The following is a 13116-nucleotide window of genomic DNA, read 5'->3' as shown; positions in this document are numbered from 1 at the left end:
CTTTTAAGAAACATGTATAGCTGAGCAAAACAAATTCCCACATTAACTATGTGCAAAAATATACATTTCATTCTGCATCTGGTGGATAGTATGCCTCATCATTAGTCCAGTCTGATGACTGGAATGATTTGAATTCTTAAGTCTTTAATAAAAGTTTTTTGTCTTTAAAATGTTGTATGATTTGTTGCCCTATTCTGCTCACTTTATTCAGTGTTAGATCATAGAAATATTCCTAGTTTTCTTTGAAATTTCCTTTTTGTTATTGAGTGAATGTCTATTCAGAATGTCACTTAGTATATGAATACGGAATATTATTGTTCTATAAGAAATGATGAGCAGGCTGATTTCAGAAAAGTCTAGAAAGACTTATATGGACTGATGCTGAGTGAAGTGACCAGAACCAGTAGAACATTGTACAGCTGAATAATCAGCAAGATTATATGATAATCAACTATAATAGACTTAACTCTTCTCAGCAATAAAATGATCCAGGACAATTCCAATAGACTTGGGATGGAAAATAGTATCCATATCCAAAAAAAAAACAAACTATGGAATCTGAATGCAGATGGAAGCATAGTACTTTCATCTTTTTTGTGTGTTTCTTTCCTCTCTCTCTCTCTCTCTCTCTCTCTCTCTCTCTTTTTTCTTTTTGGTCAGATTTTTCTTGCATATGACAAATAATGGAAAATGTTTAAAAGTACTGTAAATGTATAACCTATACCAGATTATCAAATTTCTTGCTGTCTTGGGGAATGGTAAAGGGAGGGAAGGAGAAAAAATTTGGAATACATAATCTTACAAAAATAAATATTGAAAACTATCTTTACATGTATTTGGAAAAATAAAATACTATTGAGAAAGGAAGGAAGGAAGGAAGGAAGGAAGAAAAAGAAAGAAAGAAAGAAAGAAAGAAAGAAAGAAAGAAAGAAAGAAAGAAAGAAAGAAAGAAAAGGAGGGAGGGAAAGAAAAAAGAAAAGGAGGGAGGAAGGAAGGAAGAAAAAAGAAAGAAAAGAAGAAAAGGAGGAAGAAAGGAAGAGAGGAAGAAAGGAAGGAAGAAAGAAGGACCTTCAAAAGTTGAAGAAAACGGGTGAACAGAGTTGGAATAGGCCACAAGTTGGGGATAGAGATCAGGGAATGAGAGGTGAGTACTTAGGTAGTCAGGAGGGGTAGCCAGGTGGTTTAGTGGATAGAGTGCTGGGCCTGGAGTCTGAAAGATTCATCTTTTAATTCAGATGTGGGCTCAGACACTTACTGGCTGTGTAATCTTGAACAAATCACTTAAACCTAATGCAACTCAGTTTCTTCATCTGTAAAATGAGTTGGAGTTCTTTGCCAAGGAAATCCCAAACAGAATCATAAAGAATTGGACAATGTGCCAAAATGTTTGTGGCAGCCTTGTTTGTAGTGGCTAGAAGCTGGAAAATGAATGGATGCCCATCAATTGGAGAATAGTTGAGTAAATTGGGGTATATGAACGTTATGGAATATTATTGTTCTGTAAGGAATGAACCAGCAGGATGAATACAGAGAGGACTGGCGAGACTTACATAAACTGATGCTAAGTGAAATGAGCAGAACCAGGAGATCATTATATACCTCAACAACGATACTGTTTGAGGATGTATTCTGATGGAAGTGGTTCTCTTCGATAAAGAGAGCTAATTCAGTTTCAATTGATCAAAGATGGACAGAAGCAGCTACACCCAAAGAAAGAACACTGGGAAATGAATATAAACTGCTTGCATTTTTGTTTTTCTTCCCAGGTTATTTATACCTTCTGAATTCAATTCTCCCTGTGCAACAAGAAAACTGTTCTGTTCTGCACACATATATTGTATCTAGGCTATACTGTAACCTATTCAACATGTAAAGGACTGCTTGCCATCTGGGGGAGGGATTGGAGGGAGGGAGGGAGGGGAAAAATCGGAACAGAAATGAATGCAAGGGATAATGCTGTAAAAAATTACCCTGGCATGGGTTCTATCAATAAAAAGTTATTAAAAAAATAATAATTGGACACAACTAAACAACAACAGGTAGCCAAGGAGAGTAGCAGATAATTGGATTTTGCTAGTCATGGAGGTAATACCATTTTCCCAGTGGAAAGTTTAAAGGGAAAAATAAACTGTTTTGGACATGTTGAATTTAAGATACTTACTGGATATCCAGTTTGACATATCTGAAGATGTACTTGCTAATTTTTATATAGAATAATTTGTTTTCCATCTCTATGCCTTTGCAGAGGGTGTTTACTATGTCTAGAATTCATTTCTTCTCACCTCTGTCTCTTAGAATCTCTAGTTCCCTTCAAAGTTTGGTTCAAGTGCTGTTTTACGAGTCCTTTCCTGATTCCCCAGTTACTATTATTCTTTAAAAAAAAATAACTTATTTTCTTTATGTATATTTTTCTAATTTATACTAGAAGTGTTTTACAGGTAGATTATAAGCAGGAGGAGAGAGGGAGACTTTCATTTTTGTATTTATGTGCCTAGTAAACTTTCTTACTAAAGTTACCTACTAAATTCTTATTGAATGACTAATGACTGATTGATTTGGGACTCTGATCTAGTTCTGCCAGGTATCAGCATCTCTAGATAATGTAGGGAGAGAAGGATGGGAAAAATCTCAGCTGTGTACACCTTTATCTCCCAAACATATGTTTGTCTAGTAACCCATTTCCCCAGGTATGTGATACTTTCCTCATCTTTAAATCACCGCATCTCTTGGTTACCTGATGTGTTCTCAATTGTGCTACTATTGAGGGAAATAAGAAAACACATTGTCCTCAGGGAGATTACAATTTGCTTGATAAGATGAGAATAAAATATACAGAATATAGAAGTGTGAAAAGTATAGAAGCAAATGGTTGGTGATATGATTCATGGCATAAGTTCTATAGAATTTCAGGAAAAAAAAAAATAATGTGGCTTCACAATGTCAAAGAAAGCTTCCTGAAGCAGGGTGGAATATTCACAGGGCCTTTACAGATGGGGAGATTTAGATAGGGCACATGGAGGTATTCCAGGATAAGGAATCAGTGGAAGCAAATATAGAAAGGTGGAAATGAGCACAGGATGGGAAAGAATGAAAGGATCTAGAATTGGAAAGGACTTAGAGTCCTTGTTCTCTAGTCCAACTGTCTCATTTATTTTACAGTTGAAGAAACAGAGAATATTGTAAAGAATTCAGGTTGGCCGGGGTGGGGTTTTTTAGGGCTACTGTATGAAATAAGATGGGAAAGATAGGTCAAGTTAGTTTGCAGAGGACATTAAATACTTAGACCAAAGGATTTGAATTGTAGAGAAGATTCTGCTGACTTTGTAAAGCAGCTTCTTCTTTTTTTTTTTTTTTAATGACCTTGACAAGTACCAATAAAAAACATTTTCACATAGAAGGAAAAGAAACAAAAAGGTTGTATTTAACATTGTGAAACTTTAATATACACCTTAATTTTTAAAAAGTGTATATTTAGCCTAGTATGGTAGCAATCAACACTATTCTGCTTCCGTGTTCCTATGTAAACTTACTAAGCAGAGCTTGCTTCTTAAACCAATTTTTTTTTCCTTCCTAGAATCTTTTGGTAGTGTGATAAAGCTCTTAAGTTAACAGAATTAAATATATAGGAATTATATTGAACTATAGTTATCAATTCTTTTTAAAAATCACCAGGTTAAGAATTCTTGCTGTAGAATATGAGGAACCATTCACATTTGGGTTTTCATTTACTCATCTGTTTAAAAAAAAAATGGAAAGGGATGGTCTAGAAGACTCGTTTCCTATAGATTCTCTAAATCTCTCATTCTAATTTCTGTTAGATCGGTTGTTAAAGATAAGGCTGGAAAGGAGGTTGATTCAGATTGCAGAAGTAGAATGCCAGGCTAGGGAATTGCTACACAGGGGATCCATGATCATTTCGGTTTTAGCTTTTTCATCTGTAAAAATAAGAGTAGATTAGATGATGTCTGTCCCTTCTAACTCTTGACCTTTGATCTTGTGACACGGACCATATCTTCCAGGGTAGCATGGAGCTCTAAACAGTCTGTAATTCTACGGCAACGTTCTACAGCCGGAGACAATTTCCGGGCCTGAAGGAAGATGGCAACCAAGAGTCAACACAAGATAGGGTCTCTCTATCTTGCCTTTGTTCTCCTCTCGATGGTTACTGCGCAAGCGCAGCGGGCTAGGTCCCGCCCCTGCTTTCGCCTCTGCAGTCGCGGGCGAAGGCGTTCGGCGCCTGCGCATTTGCGCGCTCCGTTTACACGCTCCGGGGCCTGGAGACGCCGCGAGTTCCGGCTGTCGCGGCGGCTGCAGACCTCTGGGTCGGTTGCGACGAGTAACGGCGCCGGGGATCGCTCTGCCCCCTCCTCCGACATGTACCCGACTTGGGGCCGGTATGGCGGAGCCAGCCATTATCCGCCGCCCCCGGTGCCTCCGCCGCCCCCGCCCGTGGGGCTCCCCGAGGCCTCCCCGGGGCCCGGCGGCTACTCGAGCGCGGCGGCGCCGGCGGCCCCTGCCTCCTCGGGCTTCCTGAGCTTCCGCGAGCAGCACTTGGCGCAGCTCCAACAGCTGCAGCAGATGCACCAGAAGCAGATGCAGTGCGTCCTTCAGCCCCATCATCTCCCCCCGCCGCCCTTGCCGCCCCCTCCGGTCATGCCCGGAGGGGGCTACGGGGACTGGCAGCCGCCGCCTCCGCCGATGCCCCCGCCGCCAGGGCCGGTCTTAAGCTATCAGAAGCAGCAGCAGTACAAGCACCAGATGCTCCAGCAGCAGCACCGAGACGGACCCCCTGGCCCAGTACCCATGGAGCTGGATTCACCGCCCGAATCCCCCCAGTACCCCCCGGTTCCTACATCCCCCCGTCCCAAACCTACATGCCCAGTCAGCCCCCGCCTTCTTATTTCCCCCAGTCCTCATCCCAATCCTACCTGGCACCAGCTCAACCATCCCCTTCCCAGTCCCCACCCTCCCAATCCTATATCGCACCTTCCCAGTCCACCTCTTCCTACTCCACCTCCTCTCAGTCTTATTTGCCCCATTCCCAGCCTTATTTGGCCCAGTCCCAGTCATCTCCTTCCCACTCTTCACAGTCCCATTCCAAATCACAGTTGGCTCCACCACAACCCAGCCCTTCTGGTACAAGTACAACTGCCCAGCAAGAGCCATTGGAGAGTGGTGCCAAGAACACAAGTGCTGAGCAGTCAGCCCCAGATCCTTCCACTATGACCCCACAGGTAAGCATTCATGTTGAACAGAGGCTTGGCCAGTTGGAGATTTTAAAGATTCACTAATGAAAGAAAGTTCCTTAATGGAGCATGCATATTTTTAGAATCTGGAGGGTTTATCTTTGATTAGTTTGGTTCAATTTATTAGGAATAAATCCAGAGGATTATGAAAATATAAAAAAGGTCTAACCCAAGCATACAGACCAAGGGAATATTCAAGGTTACACAGCCTCTTTCCTGATTGAGAGAGAATTATACTTTATAAAATAATAAACATTTAAAGAGATTTTAAATACTCGGAATTAGTGAGATGAGTAAAGGATGACATTTCAGTTAAATTTCAAGTTTAACTCTTTAAAAAGTGCTACTAGACCCATAATTACTGCTAAACATGATAAATTGCTTTTCCATAGTAATTTAAACCAAAATATCCTTTGAAAAAATAAAGAAAACTGGTTTGTGTTATATATCCTAAACATACCAGTATTTGCCTAATTTTAGCCATATGTGTGTGTGTGTATAAATTCTAACAGCCATTTATAGCTAAATAATTTTAACTTTCTAACTAAGGTTCTTTTCACTGCCCAATTTAACTGGTTTTGGAAAATGAGGATTGTTTTATTAAGAGTAGCCTTATTAAGAGTGGTAATTGTTTTATATTTGATAGGTCCTTCCCTGAAGGCATTTCCTTTGTAGTTACACAGGTTTCTCTCTTTACATTTAACCTTGTTGAAGAATCATTGGCTCAGAAAATTAGTTATGAATTCATACATCTTTTACTCTGCAATAATAGATGAATTCCATCATCTTGGCCATTAGTAATTCAATTGAATTTCACAAACATTAAGTGCAGCATTGGTACTCTTCTAAATTAGAGAGATGGAAGTCTGCCCTTAAGGAGCTTATATTTTACTAGAGTTGGGATAATACAACCTATGCACAGATAAGTTAACACAAGATAATTTGAGGACAGAAAATACTAATGATTGGGAGTAGGGGAGTGATAGCGAGGATATGAAAAATCTTTGGAGATGAGATAGCTCTTGAGCTGGATCTCAAAGGAAAATAGGATTTTGAAAGGCTGAGATAGGAAAAGTTGCATTTACAAACTTAGGCCACTGCTTGTGTGACTGCCTAAAGGCAGGAGATGGAATAGTAAGTGTTCCCTATGCTTGATATTCTAATTTGGCTGGAATGTATAGTATATAAAGTGGAATAAAATGAAATAAGTATAGATTGGTGCTAATGGGATTGAATTTTATTTAATAGGCAATAAGGAACTGCTACTTTGTAAAGGAAAGAGTGGTAATGGGGAGAAAATGGAGACGATAATAATTCTGGCCAGGGTGGTAGCAGTGAAGAAGGTAAAAGAAGGAACAATACTCAGCACCTATTTGCCTGGGGGAAGAGCTGGTATTGGGTGAGAAAAGAGGAGTCAAAGATAACCTGAGTAATTTAAAAACTGGTGAAACTTTCAGTGGAAATAGAAAAGTTTAGAAGAAGGGTAGACTTAAAAAGGTTTAAGTGAGTTTGGTTTTGGACAAATTTAGTTTGAAATATTGACATAATATGATATCTAGGTAGAGATGTCCAGGAAGCAGTTGGAAATATGGTACTACTAGAATTCTTTAGAGTCTGCATAGAGATGACAATTAATCCCTGGAATTGATAAGATAACTGATGGGAAAAGAATTAAAGAAGAAAAAAGCCTAGGGTGGAGCCTTGGAAGACATCTATGAATTGGGAGTGAGAATTTACAATGAATCAGCTAAGGAGACTTCAGAAAGAAGGGGAGAAGGTTAAAAAACTTTCATTAAATGTCTATTCTATTTCAGGGTTTTGATAAGTGTTTTATAAGAGAAGGGAAGGATGTGGTATAGTAGAAAGAATCCTGGATTTGGTTGAGTTGTGGGTTTGCTATTTACTATCTGTGTAACCCTCTATATAGTTTGTTCTGGAGGGTATGGTTTATTCAAAAAAAATTAGCACCTTTGATTCAGCCCTCCCTCACTTAAATCCAATTCACTTGCATGTCATGGCATCACCTCCTTGATATCATGGTCCTCTTCCAGAAGGAAGAACAAACAAGTACCTCGGATATGAAGGTTTGCTGAACCTTTTCAGGGCTGCTTATCTACTTGGCAATAGTAGATAACTCACCTGTGGCTCCAAGAAGTCACACACAGTGACCACATCCTGGTAAATTGTCTTGGCAGATGGACAAAACCATTTTGAGTGTAACTGATAGGTTTCAAACCTGTGAATTAGAGAGGTATCTACTCCAAGCCTGTGAATACTTCCCCTGGCAGAATGAGAGGATAAGAAAAATCTGTTCTCATGACTATGGATTGTGGTTGAAGCAGGAGCTGTGGAGTGCTTAGAGCTTAGTCAGACATTGAAGATAACAGGATCATCCAATACATCCTGGACCATCATCACTCTTCATAGCTTTTTTCGTACTACTGGACTTGGATGAATGAGAGAATGAAGCTAAAAATTTTGTGTAATTCTGCCTTGCTTAAATCCATTTCACAAGCTAGTCAAGATATCACCCAGAATATCATTTATCTTCTTTGAAAATGAAGGACAGACAACCACCAAGAGCTTCATTTGGGCTTCCGGTTCCTCATCCATAAAATGAGAGGGTTGGACTATTTATTTCTAACATCCTTTCTATCTGTCTATTTATGATCTTACGAACTATTTATGAAAACCAGGAGAGAAAAGAGCAAAGGAAGGCTTTTTTTGTAGTGTCAGATGTAGCAGAATATTCAAAAAGGAAGAAGACTGAGAAAATGCCATTGGATTTGGTAACTTCTGAGAGAGCAGAGTGGAGAGTTCAGAAGCCAGGGACTGAAAAGTGAGGAAGTGGAAGTCTTGAGTATAGACAACTCTTTCTTGGATCTGGCAGTGAGTGAAGAGATAGGACAATAGGGTTATAAAAAGATATGGGCAAGTGAAAACTTTATTAAGAACGAATGGAGCTTTTAAGAGTATTTTTAGGCATTAGGGAATGAGCCAGTTAAAGAATGATTTTGTGATAAGGGAGAGAATGAACAGGTAGGGAAGGTTTCTTGGAGGAGATGAAATCAAGCATATGAATAAAGGAGTTAGCATTGGCAAGAAGTGTTGGAATCTTTACAAACTGCTAACTCATTAGAGTTGATAGATTATTGATCTGAACTTACAAGGAGATGTTTTGGGCCAGAACCTGAAACAAGATACTAAGTAGAGCTAATTGATACAATTCTTGTGTTCACACCTTTATTCATTGGAGTTCACACATTTGGGAGATTTCAGGGTTTACTATGAGATATCTGAATTCATACCTCCCTTGAAGCTCTTAGGGCCAGAGAGCACGCTGGGAGATATCCCACAATCCCACTCTCTCATATATAAAAAACAGAGGCTCTCAGAGAGAGTTCAGCTGAATTAGATTGAAAGGGGAGCCAGTCAAGAGAGTTACTTCGAAACATCAACAAGAGTCGGAGAGGAGCACTCTGGGAGATTGAGAGCCAGGAGCATTCTGGGAGATACAAAAACCCACAAGCCCTCTCTCGAGGCAAGTGAGATTCATTCCATTTTCCATTTGGCTGGCTGGAGGCTGAAGAAAGCAGAGGCAGAAGCAAAGGACAATCTGTAAGAGCACTTGAAACCAAGCAGAGAGATAGGCCTCAACTAACCAGGCTATTTTGGAAGGAGAAAATAAAGGTTTGCATTTTTACCAGCTGGCTGCATTTTGGGTGATTATTACTCTTAACTGAAACTAAGGCTGCCTCCAGAAAACCTCCCCAAGGAACCTGCTCTCTCCCAGAGAGAACGATTATTATTTTAAAGAAGAAAAACACCACATTTTGGCGCCCAACATGTCTTTTCCTCAAATTGAAACAATCTGAAGTAATTTGAGGATGGTAGAAGGTAATGAAGTATGAAATAGAGGCAATGAAGGGAATTATAAATATGGATTTCTCTCATAGATGTGAAATTATATGCTGAGAGATGGAGTGGAAGTGGCTTGAGGAAAAGGACAAGATTCAGTCAGTTACTTTGGGGGAAAATGATTCTGGAAGGGTAAAAAGAATGGCTTATAAATGCAACGTATTTAGTAATGTTAGATACTACTTTAATTTGTATTAGATTCAGCTATTATAGTTATTTGACTACTTCTCTGGCAGTATCAGCAATCCAAGAAGTTAGAGTAGAGAAAGGCAAATGATAAGTGGAGTGGAGGAGGTAATAATGGTGTCAATGAGAGGGTTACTTAGGGTTGAAGATGGACAGATGTGAATAGATGAAGGACAGAGGAGCAAGGATTTAAGAGAGAAAGATAATGCACAGTTTAACTTGTCCAAGTGAGCCTAGAGTAAGGATGAGAAAGGAGAAAGTACGGAAATGGTCTTGGAACTAAAGTGGTGGTAAGGATGAAGAATAAATTCTTAGAGAGAGGTAAAACAGAAAAAGAAGTCGAGAAATTAATGTGAGAAAGGAGAATATCACAAACTAATACCATGAAGTGATATTATCTATTGTGTGACTACTGGGTGTAGCTGAGGTGAAAGAGAGGTAAATCATTGGCATTGAAGAATGACAAACTAGGAGCCAGGATATTTAAAGGGACATTCTGTTTGGTTATTGACATCCTCAAGTACAAGTTCTTTTAGGAGAAATTCTTTTAGGAGATTGCCTGGATTCAAACCAAAGGAACTGGATTTAAATCCTGCTTGGTATGTGTGAGGTTGGGGAAGTCATTTAACCTTCCTGAGCTTCAGTTTCTTCATCTGTAAAATGAAATGAACAGACCAGAAAACCTCTAAGTCTTATCTACCTCTAAATCCATGATCCTTAAAAAAGGAGAAAGTGACTAATAGGCTTGTAGGTGACAGTAACAGTAACAAGACAAATTGGTATCATTGTTACTACTTTTTTGCATGATGACTGAATCATTGTTACCATTCTTTGAAAACTGGTACTTTGTCTAAGGTAAAATAAGTAGATGATGTCTATTTGTGAGATTCCCAGTTGGCTCATACCATTTAGGTTCTCTTATAAGATTCAGGTATTAAACTCTCACCAATCTTTTAATTTTTTTTAATAGTATTTTATTTTTCCCAATACTTGCAAAGATTTCAACATTCACCTGTGCAAAACTTTGTGTTCCACATTTTTCTCCCTCCCTCCTCTCTCCCCAAGATAGCAAGCAATCTGATATAGGTTAAATAGGTGCAAATCTTCTGAACATTTCCCCATATTTGTTGTACTGCACAAGAAAAGTCAGATCAAAAGTGGAGAGGAAAAAAAAGTGATAGAAAAAAACCAAGCAAACAGCCAAAAAAAAAATCACCAATCTTTATTTTAATAAGGCATAGATACAAATGTTTGTTGAGTTGTCTACCAGGAATATAACTAATTCACATTTTTTTGTGGTCTGTTCTTTGCCCTACTCTTCAGATATAGCCACAACATAGAAAATATCCATAAAAACATCACAAGTCTTTTCTGTCAGCATCCCAGAAAAATTGAGCAACCATATTCACTTCTTCATCTTGTTCTGATCATTATTTTGCCACCATTTTATATCGGTCTGACCCCATATTTTAAAGTTTATTTTTAATATTATTTTAAAATATTTGTGAAGATAGATGTCATCTTGGCTCCTGGTCAGTTGTCAGTTTTTTCTTGAGTCCATTGTGCCCATATACTTTCAGCTGTGGGAAGATTAGAACCTCTGGTACAAGATGAAATGAGCAAATGTAGTTATTCTCAGATTTGATATCACTTGTTACCATTTTTGCTTAAAATATATATATATGAAAGCTATAGCAGAGTAATTGGACATTGCTTCACTGAGCTTGGATCCTTCAGAAAGATCCAAGAACCCAAAATCTCCTGTGCCTTGTTCTTGAAACAATGATGGTTCCTTTGATCACTAAATATTTTTTTAAATGTTAACTAATGATTTCTTTAATCTCTTCTAGAGTCTTCCCAGAAGTTGAAGTTAGGCTCATTGGGTTGTAACTTATAGACATTCTCTTATTTCAAATGTAGGACATTTTTGAACATTTCTAGTTGTGGTGGTATATTTCTCTTATTGATCTTTCTTGGTTCTACAATCATTTTCTCTAGTTTTTTTCATTTCTTCTGAAATGAACATGTAGATAATTTGAGACTGACTGACTTTTTGATATTTCATTCAAGTTGAAGATTGAAAGGAATGATGATTCCCTTTACCCTATTGTTGAGACCTTTCAGTTATGTTTGACTTTTTGTGACCCCATTTGGAGTTTTTTTTGGTAAAGGTACTGAAAGTGGGGCAGTTAGGTGGCACAATAAATAAAGCACCAGTCCTGAAGTCAGGAAGACCTGAGTTCAAATGTGATTTCAGATATTTAACACTTCCTAGCTGTGTGACCCTGGGCAAATCACTTAACCCCAACTGCCTCAGCAAAAAAAAAAAAAAAAAAAATGGTATTGGAAGTGTTTATCATTTCTTCAAATCCTATTATAGACAAGGGAAACAGGGTGAAGTGATTTGCCCAGGATTACATGGCTAGTAAGTGTCTGAAGTCTGATTTGAACTCAGCTCTTCCTGGATCGAAGTCCTTGCTCTCTTCTTCCATCACTTAGGAGGAAGATAGTATTAGACGTCAATGAAGAATTTAGTTAATTTAGTTAATTTCAGTTATTAGCTCAAAGATCAAACATGAAATCCATTGATTTTTAAAACCTTTTATAAGCTGGCTCTTCCTACTTTTCTAGTCTTCCTATACTTTATTGTTCTTCAAGTATTCTCTGATCCATACTGTTCCTCCCACAAAACATTCCATCTCATTATCATTAGCTGTCCTCCATACTTAGAATGCTCTATCTCTGCTTTCCTGATTTTCTTTAAGGCTCAGCTAAAATTCCTTCTACAAAAGACTATTCCAGTTCACCTTAATGCTAATGTGTTTCTACTAAGATTGCTTGCCATTTATCTTGTTATTTTGTAGGTACTTACTTATGTAGTTTACAAATTGTCTCCCTTATTAGAATGTTAGTTTCTTGGTTTAACACAATCCCTGGCATCTGGTAAGCACTTAATAAATGTATAATAGTTGTCCACTTATAACTCTAACCCACAAAAATTCCAATGTCATCTGAACAGATAGAAAATTTTGTGTAAAATTATTCCAAATAAGAGTGTGCAATTTATAGGCTAGCTTCTTCTGTACACTTTAAATTGTCTTCCTTTTACAGGAACAATCAAATTTTAATTTTGAACAAAAAGTTTTTGGCATATGTGATTATTAAAATTAATTTTGATTACTTAAGAGACTTTCTTCTTGTATTATTGTGTTACAAACTTTTTTTTTTATGTCAGTACCGATATATGACACTTCTAAACATTTACTGTTAGATTTTTTTTTATTTTATAATTTATGCATTTTGGCACTGTTTATGCTTATAGTCCCAAAGAATTTATTTATCAATTAACTAATTTAGGCAGAATCTCTTTTATTTATTTATTTATTTTTATTTTTATTTTATTTTATTTTTTTAATAACTTTATTGATAGAACACATGTTTAGGCAGAATCTTTTAATGCTTTAAGTTTAAGAATAGAAGTATAAATAAAAATTAATTCTTTAAAATTTTTCTTTTTTTTGCTTTGAAATATTAAGAAATTGGGCATTTAATGTGATGTGAACTTACAATAAATTTACATTATCCAACTGTAATTGGAATATAACCAACATCAAAAACAGTGGGAATCATATTTTAAAATGTGTCCTGTCATCTTCTGTATTTCTGCATACTAAGAACCATTGGGTCTAACTCATAGCTGAAATCTGTGTATGTTGTCTGCCCTATTACAGTGTAAACTCTTTGAGAAATGTCTTACTTTTCAATT

The 13116-nt window shown here is 37.6% G+C and overlaps 1 protein-coding gene across 1 annotated transcript in view; it reads left to right on the top strand.

The window, feature by feature from the left end:
- Positions 1-4248: 4248 nt before the first annotated feature.
- YLPM1 (YLP motif containing 1) overlaps positions 4249-13116 on the top strand; it is a 58644-nt gene continuing 49776 nt past the window's right edge. Inside the window, 2 exon segments of the mRNA XM_051977596.1 lie at positions 4249-4825; positions 4828-5234. Coding sequence (XP_051833556.1) covers positions 4375-4825; positions 4828-5234 — 858 coding nt within the window. The 5' untranslated portion in view covers positions 4249-4374.

This window comes from Antechinus flavipes, chromosome 2, assembly GCF_016432865.1.
Source record: "Antechinus flavipes isolate AdamAnt ecotype Samford, QLD, Australia chromosome 2, AdamAnt_v2, whole genome shotgun sequence".
In the NCBI taxonomy this organism is placed as follows: Eukaryota; Metazoa; Chordata; class Mammalia; order Dasyuromorphia; family Dasyuridae; genus Antechinus; species Antechinus flavipes.
Note: the sequence above shows the minus strand (reverse complement) of the source record. Positions and strands in the feature narration are given on the sequence as shown.